This window comes from Clupea harengus, chromosome 10 (assembly GCF_900700415.2).
Source record: "Clupea harengus chromosome 10, Ch_v2.0.2, whole genome shotgun sequence".
NCBI classification, from domain to species: Eukaryota; Metazoa; Chordata; class Actinopteri; order Clupeiformes; family Clupeidae; genus Clupea; species Clupea harengus.
In genome coordinates this window covers 13594927-13616796 of record NC_045161.1, presented here as the reverse complement: position 1 = coordinate 13616796, position 21870 = coordinate 13594927, and the positions used below count along the sequence as shown (strand labels likewise).

The 21870-nt window shown below is 43.6% G+C and overlaps 1 protein-coding gene across 2 annotated transcripts; it reads left to right on the top strand.

Moving 5' to 3' along the window:
* The first annotated feature begins 2635 nt into the window (after positions 1-2635).
* Positions 2636-9569, top strand: b3galt2 (UDP-Gal:betaGlcNAc beta 1,3-galactosyltransferase, polypeptide 2). 2 transcript variants are annotated; one of them, XM_012839635.3, is made up of 2 exons: positions 2636-3476; positions 7149-9569. In XM_012839635.3, exon 2 carries the CDS (start codon positions 7507-7509, stop codon positions 8794-8796), a length of 1290 nt encoding a protein of 429 aa, XP_012695089.1. In that variant the 5' UTR covers positions 2636-3476; positions 7149-7506; the 3' UTR covers positions 8797-9569. The 2 variants fall into 2 exon arrangements, with proteins under 2 accessions (XP_012695089.1, XP_031431317.1); XM_031575457.2 differs by lacking the exon at positions 2636-3476 and adding an exon at positions 3635-4958.
* Positions 9570-21870: the final 12301 nt, after the last annotated feature.

Sequence of the window (21870 nt, the reverse complement as noted above, 5' to 3'; positions counted from 1 at the left end):
TGGCATGTAACGGCCACGTAGGTACTCACCCACATTTGTAAAGGGAAGGGTATTAAGCTGGTTGCAATTCAGCAACCTCACCAGTAGATGCCACTAAAACCTACACACTATGCCTTTAAATAAAACAAACAACTAACTTTTAATCTGAAATTGCTTTGGACAATTCCTGATGCCGTAATGTATCTCTTCTCATGCTCAACTTTACTTACACTGTCTCTAAGTGAAATGTATATATTAATATTTTCAATAAAACAAATACATTATGTTGAAATGATGACATTGCTGCATTTTGATAAGCTTTCATAAGCACTTTGCTGAGTGCAATGTAATTAACTTGTCATAATGATCATGAGTGAATATTAATAATCATGACTAGCCTGTAATGACAAATCTCCCACTTCAAAACAACACTCTGTGGGGGGAATGCTAATAGATGTAAAAATAACCAAAGTGAAGAAGTATGCCTATCTCAGGTTGCTACGCTTCACACTAGAAAACTGCATCACACACACCTATCCAGTCTTTTTTTACCACATCTATTTATTAAGATATCAAGACATAGTCCCAAGACATACCGCAACACTCCACTGATGGCTCCTCCTACGGCTGGCCTGATATGTTTCATGAATAACTACATTTAGAAGCATAACTACAGAAACACTACAGAGAGCAAAATGTCTTCTATGTGAGTTGTGCTGGATTCCTCATGCCCTGCCCTCAGTTGCTGGCATTAAAAGGCTCAGGCTCTGAAGAAAAGTGACGAAGAGTTAATGCTACAGTCTCAGGTCACAGGGTTTTTCAGTGACATTCATGGACCTCCAGCAATTGAACGATTTTTCAACACTTTTCTACCATTGACCCCCCCACACACTCCCCTCACAAACCCCACATTGCTCCCTCCCCCTGCCAAATTTCACAATTTCCCGGTATTCCTCCACCAAGGACCACCCTCTCCCTCACCAGAGAGAGAGAGAGAGAAAGAGATTTTCACAATTTCTCAACACTCTTCTGCTATTTATGTCCTGGCTTTTCTCACAGACTATCATGATTTTACTGGCCTGCTCTCCAGCTCTTGCTTGGAGCCATGCCGATTGCAGTGTGGGAGATGGAGATGACAGAGGGTTTATGCAGAGAACTTGACATGCACACACCCCAATGCTATGTCAACACAGTACTTTGGAGATGCACTGGCTCACAGGGAAAGCAAGGTTACATGCAGAGAGAGAAACCCTTGCATAATCGGAGCTCAAAACAGTTGTAATTTCCCCAAGGAAAAGTACTCTTCGTTTCTCTATCTTTCATCTAGCTCAAGGACTCGTAGACACCTTGGCTAGATTGGTTATTTTCATGGCTACAGGTTAAACGAAGGAGAGAAATTTCAGTTGTATCACTTTGTCCTGGCTCTAGATAATATAAAGTTTCTGTGTTATTCATTATTCATTCTCTGTCTCATTCTCTCACCTCCTGTGTATGAGTGTGTGAGTGTGTGTGTGCGTGGTTCTTTATAGCGCAAACAATTAATGATGACAATTTGCATTCTGATACGCATCTCTTCCCAGAGCAAGCCAAGCCCGACGTTTAGGAAGTCGTATCTTTAATAGATGTCACCCGATATTAATGTGCAGACACCGATTCTAACCTGGCAGCCAGAGGGGAATCAATCATCCCCCCCCCCCCCCCCCCTCCCCCCGAATGTTACTTTCTTCTGACAAATATGCTGGTGCCGGCCAGATAGCCGAGCTAATGGCCTCCACAGTATTTCTGTCAACGGGAGGCCCTCCATTAATTATTCAATCTCCTCTGCTTCAGAACCGCTGTGATATCTTACAATATTTACAATGTGCCTACGCCTTGGAGACGCGGCTAGTCGCACAATGTGCAACCGAATCCCTTAGCTGGAGCTTTTCTTTTTTAACGGGAGTCCATTTTCATACACTGACCTTGCATGCCAGGTTGGTGGGAAGTCTCGAGAGCGGTGTATTGGGGTCAGTCCACAGAGATTTCGAGCTACACGTGTGGTTTTCAGCTTTTTCTCCTTTTTTATTATTAGTCCAAACTAATTTGGTTTGACAGCAAGCAAGGGATGTGTGCGTGGCTAAGGCTAAGTAATACGGCACCTTATTTATTTCTTTTAATCCATTTTCAATACTCAGTCTCTAATTACAAGAGGCTCAACACCACTGATATGTTCCAGCACACTGTCTAAACTTACTGCAGACAATAGGCATAAAAGGAAGTCTACATTTAGGTCTACAACTCATTCATTTTTCCACTGCAATTCTTAGTCACAGTAAAATGAGCATGGTTTTGTTTTACGTTATCTTCAACAAACTAAACATTTTTATTTGCTATTCTTGAGACAGCATTTTAAATAGATGATCACAGCAGATTTCCTTCATCAGAACACATGTACTTCATGAACAGATCCCTCTTTTTCTCACTCTCTCTCCTTCTCCTAGTCTCTCCCTCACCACTGTCTCCGCCTCTCTTCCCCAGCTTGCATTATGCGACCAGCGAGTTAAATTCCTTTTCTCTTTTTTTTCCCCCTCTCTCCTTCACCGAGAGGGGTTGGGGGTGGGAGTGAATCTAATGGGTCACGTGGGATCCCCTGCTAAGTAGGCTGTGACGTCGGCTCCCCCAGTCACTGGAGCCGAGTCCGTCAGAGAGCATTTCAGCAGCTGCTTTTTCCCAGCCCCTATCTGCCACTACAGGGAGAGAGAAAAGAGAGGAGGAGAAGAAGGAAGCCCTTCCCTTTGGCCAGCCCTGAACCAAAACAGAGGGGCAGTCTTCTTTGTGCCTCAGTCAAGCTGTTTCCCTTTTTTTCCTTTCATTTTTGTGTTATTTCTTTTTAGCTGGGAGGGAAAAAAGGACCAGGCAGCACGACCATCGTTAACATCAGTGCTGAGGCTGCTTTTGCCGCTGCTAGTTCTGCTGACTGCCTGCTCGTCTGTCTAAGGAGAGATTAATATCAGATGCGCACTGTCCACAGAGGAGAGGGGAAAAGAAGGGATGCTGAAGTTTTTTCCCCTCATTTTCTTCACTTCTTTTCACCCTTGTTTTTCTTCTTGGAGAGACGGAGGGAGACAGAGAGGGATTGATGGAGAGGTGGAGAAGTAGAAGTGCATGCTTACAGGCAACCAGGAGGCAATAAAAATAACCAGAGAGGAAAGGAGCAAGAAAACAAAACAAATAGGCAGAAGCTCTGGAGCAAGCAAGCGCACAAACAGGAAATGATGGCCTCTGAAAGACCGTGGCAGATGGATGGGTTCGTGCGCCAAGACTGATGCATGCAGAATCAAGCCGTGGCTGATGTGCGCCGATGATTAGGGAAAAGGGGAAAGAGGCACATTATCCCAGATTAATCTTTTTTATCTCCAGAGGTAGTGGCAGAGAGGAGGAGGGGGGAGATGGCGTGCAGAATGTGTCGACAGACGGCATCAACATCCGTTCACTCCAACTGCCTGCTAGGAATAGAGGTAGGTCTATTCAGCTCTTTCCCTTCATTTGTTTCTTTCTTCCTGCTTTTGTACTGTGTGTTTGGACACCCCCAACACCCCCCCCCCCCCCCCCCCCCATTCATTCACCCCCACCCCCCCCCAAAAAACATTGAAAACCAAGTACTGCAAATTGCACCGGCATGACAAAAAATAGCAGATCAATTCCACTTCAATTAGCGTTGTCACCCATCATGTTTATCTCTCTTGGTTTATTCACTCCTCCGCAGCTGCTGTTACGGATCAGTTGTTTTCATCAGCTGTTCAGAGTTCATCACACTCTAAAGCACATATAAGGAGTGACAGGAGAAGGGAGTCTTATTAAAAGAGAAGTTTGTTAGAAGTGGGCTGGACGCTGCAAAGTGACATGGAAGCGAGGCTGCTCAAAACCAGAGCGAAAATATCAAACATGCCCCAAATTCACTGTACTTAATCTGGTGCTCTTATCTTAAACCGTTATGCAACGTGATGAGTGTATTAGTGAGAATGTGTGTCTTGTGAATGTTCCTGGCATACAGTGAACAAAACAAATCCTGTCCATGCTTGCAAAGCCCATGTCAAAGGCTCTGATGACTTGCCCTACTTCTGACTGGCCCTCGGGCAATAAAAAATGGAGACACCTCTGCTAGCCCTGTGACATTAGTCAGCTGAGTCTCAGGACTGCTTCCCGAGAGATCATGCAGTTCATGGCAAAGGGGGGAAATAAATGCGTGAGTAGTTCTTTAGTGCGTCATGTTCTAATTTTGTTTTCTCAAATCTTCCTTAACCGCTAACCAGATACAAAACATGGCAGTATCTCCAAGTCAATAAACAACCAGGACAGTTAAGTCTGCCTCTGCCGCATAACCCTATTTGTACAAAGGAGTATGAACATAACATAGCTATATCATATCATATCAAATCAAATCTACACTATATATTTTGCAATATGTCACTGTGACTTAGCCTAGACTCAACAGGGGGTCGTTAAATATGTTCAGACATTTGAACCTATTAAGAACTTAATCATTCATCACACAAGTGCAACAAAAACAGTGGCGCCTCTGAAGCTCTCTCTCAGTTTACAGCACCACTCCCTTGACCATGCTTGCATACTGCTAAACATCTGGAAGTGCTGATGACATGTGTACATATTTCATTCCTCTCAGAGCCACTGAAGCAAAGTAATTAATTGCCAGTAGAGTAGAGTAGTTGAGTTATCGATTTATTTCTCTAGTAGTTGAGTTATCTATTTATCTTTCAGTCACAGCTTAGACCCACCCAAACGCCACTGTGCCATTTCCTGTGATCTGTAGTAGGGCCATGTCTGTGTGACCAAACTAGGGTTGGCTCATCGACATTACAGAAAAGTGTGGTGTGTGGCTGCCATGCTCAAAAGCTTCTTCTCTGATGAAGAATGAGTCGTCATGAAAGGTTCGGCTTCAAAACTGCCGTGCCTGCTACGGATGAGTACACCAGTTGTCGGTAAACCATTTTAATCCTGTTTAATCTTGTATCTGTCCAGCTAAGATATCAACATTGTGTATTTCTTATTTAGTCTTCTACACAGGTCCAAAAGACACAGGGAATTTTGAGGGGTGTATTTATCATGGGTTTTCATTTTGAAATACAAGCATATGATAAAGTGATGAGTGGTGCTAGTTGCATATACAATGAAGAATGTTGCAATAATGATGCGGATGGAACAGTAGCTATATAATATGTGAATACAAGATAGAGCATTAATGGAAATAAGTCTACGGCTCCTGGGTGCAACAATTCTCTCTCTCTACACGTCGATTACAAAGCGGCCTTCAAGCTGAGTTCAGTCGCATAACTACAAGGAAGTATTTAATATGCTGACTGGAAAAATCATAAGAAGTTGTAGTATTAAAAAGAAATTGGCAGCATTAACACAATGTTTTGCCTCTGCTATTTTTCTTAATATGAATTTTTGTCTCAAAATTAATATCAATAGCACATTCCCACACCACAGGGACTGATTTTCTGCTTTGTGCATCCATGTCACATTCATTGTGACTCCAGGTGTTTCCCCTGCATATGTCTAATGATATCATGTAGCTTCTCTAATTATTGACCGCTGTGGCATCTCCCTGTCTCTTAATTAGACTAACTATTAAATTGATCCCGACGAAACAGACATTGATGTGGGAAGCAGGAAATGACTAAATGGAGGGGAAACGTGTTTGACTGAAAAATATAGTCTGTTTTTTGCATGCATGCCACACTGGAAGTATGTGACCGTTTGTGGACATTTTAGACAACAGCAAAATGAGGTTTGGGAAAGAGGGGAGGTGTGGGTAGGGGGGCGAATGGTTTGTCACATATCTGTGTACATGTTTCGGGATGCCTGATAATTGGATCTCACGCTGCAGACAACAGAAATCTTTCCGGCTCTGTTCTGAAGAGTATTAACCTTTAAAGCAGAGGCAGACTCAGCTCTTTCCATTTCCCTGTAATTGCTCAAGCTGGAGAAGCACGTTCGGCTGAAAAGGTTAGCATGCTCTGATCCAGTCGTCATTTACTTCTTAAATGAGCATTTCAGACACATCCGGAAGGGTGGGAAAATGGAATTTGTCAGTCGCTTCAATATTCAATACAGAGTTTTCAATATCCGATATTCTGTAGAGTGAAGCAAACAACCATCAAAATCTTCACACAGTATTTTTCTAGAAAGCGGGCTAAAAAGCTAACCATTCAAATCCAGACATTGAGGAGCAACAATGAGGAAACAATCATGAATACCAATGGCTAATTATGCAGGGACACTAATGTGTCAGAGAAAAATGAAGGGTAATTTCAGCAATACAGAAACACAAAGAAACAAATAAGGGTGTTGAGAAATAGCCTAAGCAAGCAGTCATGGAAGGCAGGCAGAAAGTCTCTGTCTGGCCCAGAGCCTGGCCTCCCCTTTGGTTCTGCGGTGATAAGTTAAAGGTGGTAGGTGAGTGCTAGGTGAGAGCTGTTATCTCCGAATGCTGGAAGTGGATATCCTGTAATGCTGCTTGCTGGACCCTGAAAATTCATTTTGATGGCTGCGTCTTCACCAGTAGCCAGGGGTTCACGAGCTGGGGGTGTAACGAGACAGGAAGGGGGAATGTGTGGGTGGAAGGTACAGATGGTAGAGGAGCCAAGGGGGGTTGGGGGGAGATTGGAGGGTTTGATGGCAGTGTGGACTCTGGACTTGCGGCCTCCGCCCTCTCTGTGTTTCACTTTCCCTCTGCCCCAGCAAAGGCACAGTATTTCACACTTTTTTCATTTTGAAGATGCACGTCGAAAGGTGATAAGCAGCATCTGTGCGCGCGTACACACACATCCAAGCACACTAATTATAAACTGCCACAGGAAAGGATGCAGGGGGAATTGTGTACTTTCGACATAATGTGACAGAAAATACTGCCTACACTTTCTTAGTCGGGGGAATCGCACCCATGACATCCGCGTTAACTAGCACCTTGCTGTACCAGCTGAGTGACAGGAAAATCGTTAATTAGAGCTTTCTCTTTTTTCATGGATTTAATTAAACCCCTGTTGATATAGTCATAGAGTTACATCCACGTATCACGTTTTGTTTCTGTCTTGTGAATACAGACGAGACATATACTTTTTTTTTGTGCTTGCAGTCACAGCGAACATTTATTTTTTTCTCCCCAGATAACGAAGACGCTCGTCTGAGGGTGGAGCGAGAGAAAAGGACGCAATAAAGCAGAAAGGGCCGAGGACACGGCTGTCCCTCAGAGGAAGAAGCGGTTGCGTTCCCCACAGCATGTACGCCTGCCACTCTCCACAGCAGCCACAGCAGTTGGCAGTTCTCATGACCGGCGTGTCACTTCCCTCCTAGCTCCACCAGTGGCAGGGTGGGGTGGGGTGGAGGAAGTGAAGGAGAGGGCGGGAGAGCCCTGAGAGCACCCATCTGCCAGTACAGATAACCCTTGGGCTGTTTTTTGCTGCGCATGTTTGACACGATTGGATGTGACCGCTACATTTTGCCACAGCGGTCCCTCTGTGCACCATGCAGTGGCGAAGGAGGCACTGCTGCCTGGCCAAGATGACCTGGAGCTGCAAGCGGTCGCTCTTCCGCATCCATGTAGTGTGGCTGCTGTCGCTGGCCTTGCTCTCGGCAGCCATGCTTTTCTTCAGCCAACAGGACTGGCTGCCCGGCCACACCGGCCTCCGGGAGAACCCTGTGGCCTACACGATGCAGCACGGCTTCCGGCCCAGGAGCGAGGGCAACCAGAGCTCGCTGAGGAGCCTCTGGAAGGAGACAGGCTACGCGTTGCCAAAGCCCCAGGCCAACCTGAGCAGCCATCAGGCCGAGCCGCCTCCCCCGGCTGCCGAGCTAAGCCTGGAGGACTCGCTCAGCACCAACAGCAGCCTGCAAGGCGAAATGGGGGTGGGCGGGAAGCTGGCAGCCCAGCCCTACCGGTACATCCTTAACGAGCCCCACAAGTGCCGGGAGAGCAGCCCATTCCTGGTGCTGCTGATCGCTGCTGAGCCGGGTCAGGCAGAGGCCAGGAACGCCATCAGGCAGACGTGGGGGAACGAGAGCGTGGCAGCTGGCCTGGGCTTTGTGCGGCTTTTTCTGCTGGGCACAAGCTCGAGCCGGTCTGAGGCGTACCCGCAGAGCGCCATCGAGGATGAGAGCCACCAGTTCCACGACATCATCCAGCAGGACTACCTGGATACCTACTACAACCTGACCATCAAAACGCTGATGGGCATGAACTGGGTAGCCACACACTGCTCGCGAGCCAGCTATGTGATGAAGACCGACAGCGACATGTTTGTCAACATCGAGTATCTCATTCAGAAGCTTCTCAAACCCGACCAGCCCCCGAAGAGGAACTACTTCACCGGCTACCTGATGCGGGGCTACGCGCCAAACCGCAACAAAGACAGCAAGTGGTACATGCCATCCGAGCTCTACTCAAGCGAGAGATACCCCATCTTCTGCTCGGGAACAGGCTATGTGTTCTCGGGGGACCTGGCAGAGAAGATCTACCAGGCCTCTCGGAGCATTCGTCGGCTACATCTCGAGGATGTGTACGTGGGCATCTGCTTGGCCAAGCTGAGGATCGACCCAGTGCCGCCGCCCAACGAATTCCTCTTCAACCACTGGCGCGTGTCCTACTCCAGCTGCAAGTACAGCCACCTCATCACCTCTCACCAGTTTCAGCCCAATGAACTTATCAAGTACTGGAACCACCTGCAAAGCAACAAGCACAATGCATGTGTCAACATGGCCAAGGAGAAGAACTCACGCTACCGTCACCGGAGGCTGCATTCTGACAGGTTCTTATGATAACTGGCCACAGGGTTAGCCTGGTTGTCAGTGGTGTCGACAGGTCAGAGGTCAAATACAGAATAGAAAAGGTGATGTGTATTCCTTCAAGCTCAGCGTTACACTGAATAGGCAACAGCACAGTGTTTTTGGTATTGTGTACAGTCGACTAATACTATTTTTTTAATTTGAGACAGATGTTATGTATTGTGAATCTGTAACTCTTTTTAAAAGGACAGTGTGATACATGTTGATGTGCAATATTGAGCATGCACAAAAACAAAAGGAAAAAAAATGTATATAGCAACATAAATATATATGAATATATCTACAACAGTGGTTTTAATCATAGCAGGTGCCAACAATGATGTATGTGGTGAGGTTGTCAATATTTTCCTGAAAATTTTAATTTGGTCTATGCACAGTTATACCACACTGGGTCCAATTTGATTGAGTCTATTTGTTTTGACTTACTACAAAGGCAAAGCAGTGAAGTAGATAATTGCATGAAATGGGGATATGCACTCTGCAACCACTTTTAGTGTGACATTCCAAAAAGCAGGACCCCAGGCTGATTCCTAAACTGCCCAGAACACACCAAATGATCGTCTACCTGAGAAACTGCATATGGTCAAATTCTTATTATACACAGTATTTAAACACAGAGTGAGCGGGTGTATCGTTCTATACCAATGCTGTCAGATATATTATATTGAGATTGTATTTTTCAGAGCTTTACATTTGCACTCGAGGTAGTGTGAAGTGAGAATTATTGATTAAATGTATTTCCTCCACTAACGTTTCCATTGTTTGCCCTCATTTGAATTGGCTAGAGCTTTACACTGGCGAAAACAGTGTTATAGGTGTTGGAATGGTATTCGCCATGGAACACAATAAGAGAGACAAGCACGCATGCAATACAATAACATAAGCCTAACTCTAATTTGCACAATTACTGTGAGTATGCAGTCATTTTTTTCTGTTATTAATATGGCGAAAATCTAAAAAATATATATTTCTTTCCATGACATTAGCCCATGTTTTATGCTGAGGAAGAGAAGTTAATACACCCTTGACCTTCTGGTCATATTTCAAGAAAATTCAGTGTTTGAATTAACCTGCAGCTCCACTGCAATGGGCACTGCTGCATCACATACAAACCTCTACCACACATACATTATAATAACACACAGGTAGCATGAATCATTATTAAATGAATTCATTAATTCATTCAGATGCAGAGATGGAGAGATGATGATGGGAAATGAATCGTGTCAGAATAATACTGTACGTAAGGCAGCAGCTACCCACAGCAATAGGCCATATACATCTCACTATCAGCCACATCTACTGACCATAACCACGAAAGATCACTATCACTATTGATACTGAACATAAAGGAAACAATGTGTTGGCATGACTGCTAGAAAAGCAGACTGAAGAAGGGATCTGCCTCAAACATATGCGCAGCCTTCAAAAAAAAAGTCAAGGTGTGCACCCTGTTTATTCATTTCACTATTACTGCTGTGCATCACACTTATTAAGCACAGAAATAAGACTTTCACATTCACTGACTGTCGACACTGCCTCAAAAAATACATCGTAGCATCATTTATCACAATTTGTGCTATACACATTTGGTAAAACCACATGGTGAAGTCCATTTGCTTTTGTTTTTAAATTTTTTTGACTTTCTCTCTCTGTTAAAAATGTAGTGTCTTAAGGTTGGGGCAGGGATTCACATCAGCATTTCACGTCAGTCACTGGATTATTTTCAACTGCTTCATTGAGGCTTTTGGGAATAAACAGTCAATGTGTGCGAGTATAATCCTGCTACAGCCAGAGCTAGAAACAGTACCCCTTTCTCCAGATGCAGTTGTCGCTCAAACTGCTAATTCTTGTGAGCATTGGCACCTTATACTTAGCACTGGTTCTTACTACCAGGGGACGCTCCAGAGTCTGTTCCATGACCGGTCAATGCCTCCAGCCTGGCCTCCGTGACTGGTCTCTGTAACTGGTCAATGCCTCCAGCCTGGCCTCCGTGACTGGTCTCTGTAACTGGTCAATGCCTCCAGCCTGGCCTCCGTGACTGGTCTCTGTAACTGGTCAATGCCTCCGGCATGGCCTCTGTGACTGGTCTCTGTAACTGGTCAATGCCTCCGGCATGGCTTCCGTGACCAGTCAATGCCTCTGGAGTGCCCCCAGTGGTACCAACCAGTGCTAAGTATAAGGTGTTTGAGCAACAACCCCCTCTCCCTTCCAGTGTTGCTGAAAATTACACCCAATGAATTTGTCACACCAGTTCTAGAAATGAATAGATACAAGGAAGGAATTAACCGCAAACGTTGAAAGATCGACACCAATCTCCATAAGTGACCACTTATTAGTAGGCTGATAGAATCCGCTGATGCCCACATTGGTGAGAGAGTCAAGTGTGCTGACTCAGTTTGCTGCGGCCAACATTGCCAGCTCCAGAGTGAGAAACAATCAACGCATAAGGAAGTGGCATGTGTTTGCTCCTCCAACCCTGCACCAAATGAGAAAGGTCCTAATTCAAATTTAAACAAACACTGAGACATTTTCAATCCTAGTTTGATCCTATTTGTGAAGCGTCACTGATTGAAAAATAAGGTTAAAAAAAGACCAGACAGTGAATGAGGGGAACTCATTCATCTCAAATGAAAGTTCAACACTCAGAAACTATTTAACATCCGTATGAAGGCAACATGGATTTTCAATTCCCTCACAAATAAATAACAGACAGTGCTGAACAGGGTCAAAGCTTACAATTACATGGCGACTCAGTACATTTGAACAAGGTAATCTAATTAACATGATGGGGCTCAGATCGGAATACTTTATATTTTGCTCTCATTACGAGGCTGTCAGTCATGGCTTTTAATTAGCCATATATTTGAGCTGGTGAAGTTGTAGCGATTTATGAGCTTTAGTGTTTATTGAGCACATAAATTATAGGCTGCTTTGAAGAGATCCTAATGCACTCTCACTCCCCCACTTTTGCCCCGATAGATCTGAATGGTAAACACCAGGCAAAGGGTTTGGTAAGCATGTAGAGGAGATGACAAAAGTCAAAACTGTCATGACAGACGTACATATCTGGGGAAAATCTGCTATTTGTATTCAAATGACTATGAGTGTGTGATGGTGAGAGTGAGTGCTCTCTGTCTGTCCCTGCACGAGGTTGGCACACAAATTCTATGTAAGTGAGAGAAAAAAACACATCTCAGCAATACCTTTAAAAAAAAACGAATGGAGAACACAAGAATGATATTTAAAAAAAGCATTCAGCAGATGTTCCACACAAAAAGGTGTAAGAAAGTAAATTCACTGTGAGAAAGTAATTTCCGAGTGGAGTAATTCATTAATTCTACGCCTCACCGTAAGTATTCAGGCCCACTAAATGAACAAGAGCGCGAGCGGTGACTCTGAGCAAGGAGATATTGGACAAAAGGTCTACTCCCATTCATCCATGCCCTGCACAATCACTGAGAAAGATTAACAGGGCCTGGCGATAGCAATTCCTCCTCCATCTGAACCAGCAGTCTGGGAAGAATATTTTCACACAAAAAAAAGAAAAGACAAGTAGAGCACAAGACCAAGAAGGCAAGGAGGTGCATGAGTGGGAGGGGTGGGGGAGGTGAAAAAAATAAGCCCCATGTCGTAGCGAGTGATAAATGAGGAGGAAAGGAGCTCTGACTGATCAGTATTGAAAACCTGTGTAGTCTTAAATGTGCAAAAAGTGAGCCCCAGGAAAAAGAAGGAAAAAAAAGACGAGAGAAAAAAAAAAAGAAACAAATTGAGATGTCTGCGGTGATGAAGTGTCCACTCCCAGCTCTGGCTCAAGCGCCATGGTTCACACCTCGATGAGACCCGGAGATGAGCGGGAATACTCTGGAGAGCAAGATAAATATCTTGACCCCAACAAGACCTCCCAGGAGCCCTGCACTGGGCTTAGTGTTTCTGGTGCCTGGTACTTCAATGTCCTCCAGGATTGCCTACCTCAATTAGGAGTCACAGGTCGTGCTTTGAGACAAACCTGCTTTCACTAGGGCTCCACAACACATAAACAAGCTCTGGTGAAAACCATAAAAAGAGTGGTGCAGGTAAATTGGTGCTGTTTGATATACTACAATAAAACCCAGAGAAAAACAAATGTGGTTTATGAATCCAAGACATATTCACAGCTGATAAGAACTGCGTACGCCTTCCCAATCCCAATGTACAACTCAGATGAAAGAATATCATTAATATGGCAACTATGGAAACATACTGTATGAGTCATAGCATGCATAAACCCATACATATGCATTATGCCTGCAGTGACCCTGTGAAGATGTTGGATCTACCAGCAGTAGAACAGTGTGCATGCACATTCAGCTTCTTTGTTAGAGTGTCCAGATTTCCCATCATGGACATAGAGGCAGAGGGCTAGTCAGGCAGGAGGGACACATACCAAACCTAGTGCCGCAAACAAGAACATCAGAACAACAATCTTCATAAAACCAATACCTCCCAATGGCTATGTAAAATAATATTGGAAAACATAACATAATAATGAGCTTGCCATGAATGTTTTATGAATGCATTTACAATTTTAATTGGATATTTGGTAGAAAAATGTACATAATAAAGCAGTCAGAGTTACACAACCCCCTCTCAAGTGTTAAAACATGATCATTGAATTTGTATATCCAGTGTGCTGTCACAAATTAAACTATAATGGCAAGGTGTATGGCTGTTCAAACAAAGGGTTAGGATACCAAGAACACACATGGAGAGTCTATGCTGCTCACACTCCCATTCACTAAACTGTCATAACGTTGCCAAGTGTGATACGTGCCAAATTTCCATTGTCTATGTTTGGATTCAGAAAATGCCATGGCTGCATGGCGACCAATCAGGGCCCCATACTTGGACTGCACAGCAGCAGATGGTGCATTCCTACCAAGTCTCTGGGCCACGAAGATAGGGGCATTTCCCGTTTGAAGCCAGCAGCTATTTTTAAAGTCTGATCTGACAGTGACACTGTTGATTTCCCCTGCACAAGTCACCCACCAACACAGGGCACACATGCTCACGCACACACACACACACACACTCACAAACAGGTGGCAACTCCTGAAGGAAATACTCAGAGGAGTCTCCCATTTACTTTCCATTTATGATTACGATAATAAAAACTAATAGGCTGTGACAAGCTCTCATTGGCAGCCCATGTGCCGCAGACACCCTGATTTCCGTTTGCTTCCCTGGGACACGTTCCTCACAACATCTCTCAGCGCGTGAAAATAATTTGATTTGCGTCTCATTGCGTTCTTTTGCTATCTAAGCCATTTAAACCCCTCACTCCCTAATTAGAGGCAAGCTATTTCACGGGGGCATCTATTTCTCTCATTCATTTTGTTTTAAATGAAAGAGGGCACCCTGTGATGAACCGAGCTGGCTGATGCCACTTCTTTATGAGCTTTCCACCTCGTTCTTCTTTTTTATTTTCCCTCGAAGACAGTGGTCTTTTCTAAACCTAGCTTGTGTTGTTTGTGTGAATCTAGTCCTTTGCTGGTGACCATGCAAATGCATTGTAGAGTGGTTATAGTTCTGAGCACGAGGCAGGGTGGGTGACCTTTTGTCACCTACGGGAATTGAGACACATGACGAGGTCCAGGGGAGCGATATGAAATGCCACCTGACAGAGGTTAATCTTTACGGGGGATGTGACCTTCAACTCTGTGTGTCTCTGGATGTCTATTTGTTCGATTTTCAATGCATTTTATGTGTGTATGTATGTACGTCTGTGTGTGTGTGTGTGTGTGTGTGTGTGTGTGTGTGTGTGTGTGTGTGTGTGTGTGTGTGTGTGTGTGTGTATACGTGTGTGAGACCATATGTGTGTGTCTGTGGGACTGAATGGGTGTGGTGTGAACGTATGCTCACATTGCAAAAATAAATTAATTAATGAAGATATATGAGTGGCTCATGAAATATTTATGAAGGGTTGCTTAAATAGGTCACAGTACACTGCAACATTAATAACACCACACAGAAATGATCAATAAGATACGTACATGCAATAGTTCGAGTGATAGATGAGCACAATATCACTTTGTAAATTAGCTAACTTGAATGGAGCATCGGTTCTGATGAAAGTGTTTCTGTGCTGTTTGCACCTCTCCCAGTAATGGCAGTTTAATAAGGAAATGTCATGAATTAATTTGCGATTGAACAAGCTTGGAGTCTTTTGGAGACTATGTTATGTGTAAAATAAAAAAAATAAAAAAACATGTGAAACACAGGGAATGCAAATCTAACAAGAAAGAAAACAGCAGAATTAGGAACTGAAACAATCAACGCCCCGCAACCACAGATCCAACCCAGGCCACCTGCCAGGGCACTTAACATGTCACATGTCATTGTTGTCTAACTACCTCATTTCCCTGAAGGACCAGTATTACTGAAATGTGTGCTAAATCTAACAAAATATAACAGCAGAGGCAGCAGCAAAAATGAAAATAAGAGGGGCTATTTTGGCAAACAAAGAGAAACCCTTGCTTTCAAACAGCAGACGCACTTACAGACTAATTATGCAGTAATTAATCACATGACTAATTATAGCAACACTGCAAACACCAGTAGAATGATGAAATGTACAATACCTCTTTTCACATTCATTTAAAATAGAAAACCAACTCTCAATAAACGCATATGGTCAGAACTGTCAGATAAGCTTAGTTTTGTCTGTAACTTGAAATGTTATTTAGTATGTCTACACACTGACGTTGCTTTGACATTTCTAATTCTTGCTGGTCAGTGACATGGCTATGTGAGGGTACATCCCAATTGGAATTTTCATTGGAAATGCTCATGTACTTCAACAGCAGATATGAGCTAGCCACTGAGGACAGTCTTGACAACTTAAAATTCAGCAATAACTGGATTGACCGTCTAATCACTTGGATTGAAATAGCTTGATGAAATGCTAATGGTCCATTTCTGTATACATGACACACACACACACACACACACACACACTTAAAGGTCAGATCTCCACATTAACCCCTGTCGTGGCATACCATGTTTGTCCTGTAGACCTCACCTTGTGTTTCTATTCAGCAAAAAGTCACTATCTCCACGACACACACTGACCTATAACCAGAATAACCAGTATGGTCACAAAAGGGCACACACACATACACACACACACACACACACACACACACACACACACACACACACACACACACACACACACACACATACACACACCAGCGTTCCATTACAAAGACTGTCAATCTGAGGTTAACACATACAGAGATAAAAATGAGTCACTGTAACAAAGCTGCACACATTTGAGCAGGCTGAAGCACCATTATGTACATGCATCGCTAATAAAATAATAATAATATAATAACTTGCATCGCTAATAAAACTCACATTCCTCTGTATTTCTGTCTTTTTCAGGTTTTAGCAGTCTAGGACTGCCCAGCCTACATTTAAATTTTTCTCGTCAGAATCACATTTTAAAATTCTAATCATGTCCTTAACCCCAACTAAATATGCCTAACCCTAATAAATATTCCTCTTAAGTCTCCAGCCTTATTAAGCAAGGGTGCATGTGTTTGGTGATAATGAGCCATCTAGTGATTGACAACACAGCCGGATAAAAAGGGAAGGTAAAATAGGGAAAATGTTACAGTGCCATTGGGGATTTGAAAGTGTAAATAAACTGAAAAGCCTATGTAAGGTTTAGGCAGAGGAACAGAAACTGTTGAAACGGCAAACCAGCTGTAAGATGAGGCTACCCTTGAGAGTAAGGCAGTGTGCATTCACCGACCCAAATACACTAACAGCAAGAGAGAGGGGATTTCAGTTGCACGGTGTCCCTCAAGAAGCACAACGCTCGGCAGAAACCTGCATTTGGTTGGGGGAAATCAGAGAGTTAAACTGCTATGAGTCACGAAGGAGAGGACATATGCAAGCGAGTCAAATAATGACAACAAGGGGCAGACGAAAGAAACAGGCTTTAACCTACCTTTTGCTAGCACATCTTATCTTATGGTAATGGTGTTGCACAAAAAATGTATGTGGTACTCATAGATTGTGGTAGGGGCCAGCTCAGCATTGTTTGTCTGATGCGCTAGTGGCAACAGCAACCTAAGACATGTATGAGAAAAGTGACTGATCAGCATGAATGCAATGCAGGCTCTGTTATCGCGTTCTCACACAGCATTGCATTGTCATCAACAGCAGATTATCCACAATTAGCGCAGCACCATCATTGGGCTAGCAAATGGTGTGAAATATCAACAAACTCCAAATAGACCCATCAGATGCAAGAGATATTTGCCACAGTGTACACAGCGGTAGAGGGGTAGAGGCAGGAAGTAGAGAGAGAGAGAGTCTACTGTTGATGGAGATAATTTCCAAGCACTGTTAATGACTTAAGAATATATGAATCAAGTGCCTTGTATTAATATATTCCTTGTATGAATCATGTGCTTATGAAAGCAGGAACATGGCTTTTCTGTGTGCATGTGTAACTTAGATTATTAGGTGCCACTTAGTCTGCATATGTACAAGAGCATGTTTAGACCAGAGGTGATAAGAAGGGTCGAACTGTGCTTCTTCCGACCTTGCAAAACTTCCATCCTTGCCTCGGACGTCAGAAATCCACCACGTGGTTATCCCTGCTGAACGCTCAACTTCTGTCTATATAAACCTTGTGCGATGTGTTTATCATTGCTTCACTTTCAGCTTTGTGCTGGGAGTGAGCCCGATTGCAATTGTTGTTTGTCTAATAAATATATTTATATGCAGCTCCGGAGTCCTGAGGTAACTAGGGTGAATTTTCACCTAACAACTGTAGTTTCAGGCAATTCAAGAGAGTGGGAGTGAACAGCATGGGTGGGGTAGTTAGGAGGGTCTTGAAGGAGCAGTAGCCACCGTACTGCAGATATCAGCACATTTGCTATGCTCAAAGCAGAAAAGCTCATCTATTCCAGTCGCCACAGTGTCCAATTTCTGCATCTGTGAGATAGACAGTACAACAATGCGTGTCAGTGTCATGGCCTAATAGTAGACTACATTTCCCCCTCTCCTCTCTCCTTTTTTCCCTTGCTAGAAGCCAGGAAGTCAGAAAAATTATTTGGAGTATGCCTTGAAATTATCACAAGGGTCCACCTTCACACAAAAAAGCATTGCGGGGAAAGTGCTGGTCCTGCTGCTCCCTCAAACAGATGTTAATCGTTCTGTTTAAACGACACAGTTCCAAACTTCTTTGTTTCCATGTACCATACATACACATTCCAGTTCTTTTCCTCCACAGCCTCAAGGTCACACTGTAAGAATGCCACTACACTACATGACATGCTGTCATATTTTGAATAGAGCTTGCCTATTTTGTTATTAATAGAGGGCACAATCTTATCATGCTAAAGCCTAGCACAGCTCCTAATCTACTGCACAGCACAGAGAGGTTTTCATTGTCTAACGTTAACATCACTGTGACAGCTAGAAGAAGAGAGCCAGCATGAGTCAACATTGACATTATTAACTGTCTAGGGCTTTTTAAAATAATCAGTCCATTTACTCACTCATCCCTTTCTGGAAACGTTGGCAGTGTCACATGGAGTATGCAGTCATGCCAACCCACTTGTTAAATATCACAGATATACAGTTTCATAAGATATTGTGGTGAAAATTGTATTTTCTTTTTTTTTTTTTACCGCAGACATTTCATGCAACTATGGGAGTGTTTTTTTCTATAGAAATAGCTTTGGAAAGCCCGGGTGGAATGTAAGAAAAATAGTGAATCTTGATGTTGATGGTGCGGCTTTGTTATTGCCATTGTGCTGAGCCAGAAAGCTCCACAGAAATTAAATCAGTGGCAATTACCAAAAGGCAACACAACTGTGCACTTCCTGCTATGCTGGCATAAATAACACTGTTACCCATGAAAACAAAATGCAGCAGCAACTCGAGAATGCCCCAGGGACTCGAGAGTTTTTAGACGAAGCAAATATTTTACCCCATAGACTCACTGATGAAATCAACTCTGCATTATATGAATTTTTCATTACATTTTTCACACAGGCTGAAATGGCTCAAGCTTTTGTATCAAAAACGTGATCGTCTATGCAGTGCCTTCTGTCATATATAGATTGAATTTGATCATTCTGACATTATGGTTCAATTCTAAATTGTGAAACAAACATTATTCATGTTTATGAGAAAATGCACACATTCCATACAGCACATCTCTTTGTAGTCTTAACTTATGTATCATTCCTCTTATGCCATTACGCTATCAATATTTGCACACTTATGGTAAGTACCTTGTCAGTGGTTGTGGGTTTTTTGTAAAGCAAAGAGAAAGTTGAATTTATGGGTGCCACATTGCACCAGGTTCAGGTTCTTCCCTCCATGGACATAATCAGGATCAAGTGAGGGGCAGATGCTCTACACCATGTGTGTGCAGCAAACATCCATTCACCAAGTCTCTTCCCGGGCTCTCTGTGTATTGTTTCTTCTGCACAGAGAATGTTGTATATGTAGCCTATTTCACCTCCACACTCCTACACAGCTCAACGGGATATCAGGCCTGACTGGACTCTGCCTGGGTAATCTGACCGTGGCTGGATCTCTGGTGTATGAAGCTCTCGCTTGTTTTGCAGGGCTGGCGTCTGCAACACTGAGCAGGGAGGGAGTTTACTCAAGGCCTTCAGCAAACATCTGACTTCTTGAACTTTTTTTTCTCTTTTTTTTTTGAGCAATCTCAAGGGGGAAGTCGAGATGAGAGCGCTCGTGCCAGCTGCACAGGAAACATGTCAGTGCCGAGTGCACATCCAAGCGTGCACATCTGCTGAAAAGTTCCGGACCCTTCTGGAACATGACTGAAAGGTCTGAGAGCAACAACCAAATATACATTAACCCACCATCCTGCCTATACGACAAAAATGGACTCTCTCTTTGCTGTCATAGACTCTCTCTTTGCTGTCGCAGGTTATAGAAGCAAATGAAATATGTCTTCACAACTCTTCATTATGCAGACAGCGCCCATTATGCAGACAGTGTCCAGTGTCAGTCTGAGAGTGTAAGGATATGCACATTTATGGAAAATGGCTCCTACTCTGAGCAGCAGCATATAGTTGTCAGCTATTCTTTAAATGCAGAGAGAAAACTGGGGACATCGTATAAATGCAATGGCATTAAAACTGTCGTCTGTTTTGCATGTTGCCATTGAAATATTTTGGATGTGCAAAATAAAATGCTCCGACGGTCAGACAGAAAGCAGAAGCAGGATAATAAGTCTTAATTATTTAATAAAGTTGAATAATTCAGCTCATTCATTAACTAAGCTTCAGTTAATTGATTTACATATGATCTGCATGAATTACGGCAACCAGCTTCTTTTCCAGCACTTTAATCCATATTTGAATTTCAGAGGTACTATATTTAGTATAAGAGTAAATATGAATCAATTGCATATGCTATATTTACAAAGCAGGGATGTACCCAAATGTTATTCGAGGAAAGCACAAATTGTCACAATATGGCCCAGTCCTTCCAGATCCTGATCTGTGTTTTCATATGCATTCTGTCTGGTTGTGTTTTTTTGTGTGCCATGCTTCCTGTTTCTCCGCTCCATGTTTTACTTAGATCCAATTCTTCCTGGTTCACGTGTACTGCCGCAAGCACACCTGTGATTGATCTCCTCATTAGCAACAGCATTTAAACCTCGCCAGTCGCCGCTGACTACATGTCTTGCTCATGTGTTCAGGCTCTTGTGCCTTGATGGTTTTAAGACTCTGGATTTGCCTTTGGACTTTTGGACTGATTTTCCCTGTCTGGTCTGAGAGTGCTCTGATTAGTGCTCAGATTCTGTTTTCTGGCTACTGTCTGTTTTTAAGCCCTCTGCACTCCTAGTTTCTTGTTCCTTGTGTTGGATTTCTGGAGATTACGAACCGTGGCCTGACTAAGCCTGATGATTTTTGGCTGTCTGTCTGTCTGTAAGGACACTCTGTTTATTGTGTCTGTTTTTGGGGTCAAGTTCACATCTCTGGCCTCACTGGCTGTCACAGAATAATTCAGCCATCATGGACCCAGCACACTTGGATACCATTAAGGCAGCAACAGAGAAACAAGGCTCTCTCCTAGGGTTATACCAGCAGGAGATCGCTTGAGTTTACCATGCCCTGGCTTACATTGGAGAAATGCTACAAAATCTCTCCTCGATGGTGCAACAACTCCAGTCCTCCGTCCAAACTCCACCAGTGCTCTCTAGTCCACTGCTTTGTTCATGTGTCTCCATGTCCTTCCCGGGAACCATGTCTTCCTGCTCCACAGCCTTATGCTGGTGAACCAGATACCTGTCGTTCATTCCTGTACCAGTGTACACTATCTATGGAGTTAAGGGTGTCTGCTGTTACCCCTTTGAAATTTCTCACATTGCTTATGTCATTACACAACTAACAGGGAGGGCTCGGAAATGGGGAACAGCTGCCTGGGATGCTAATGCTCCTTGTTGCTCAAGTTTCAAGAATTTTCTGAAGTTTTTGATCGCTCCCCTAAGGGAAGGGAGGCAGAGAGATTAATTGGACTGAGACAGGGAAGTTCCATACCATGACTGCAGCTGTCAATTGGAACGCCAGCGCTTTGTTTGATGCTTTTGATCATGGTTTAAATAACTATATTTTGGATGAGATTGCCTTTCAAGAGTTACCAGGTGACCTGGATGGCCGCATAAACCTTGCCAATTGGTTGGATTCCCACTTGCAGCAACGATACTTGAGGAGAACCAATAGACCTGAGTCCAGAGCTTTCACGTCCTCCTCTACCGTCGCCACTTCTCCAGATCTTGACCCCATGCAAATCACTGATCATTCTGATACGCTGATGTTGTTGTGAGCCCAACTCCTGCCAATATGCGTGCATTCACCCCTCTTTTCATGTCTCAAAGTTACAACCACTGGTTTTCAGCCCTCTATCTGCCCTCCCTGCAGCATCATCGATGGAGGTGATGCTTATACAGTCAAGAAGCTCCTCAAGGTTTGCTGCCGTGGTTGCGGCCTACAGTATCTGGTT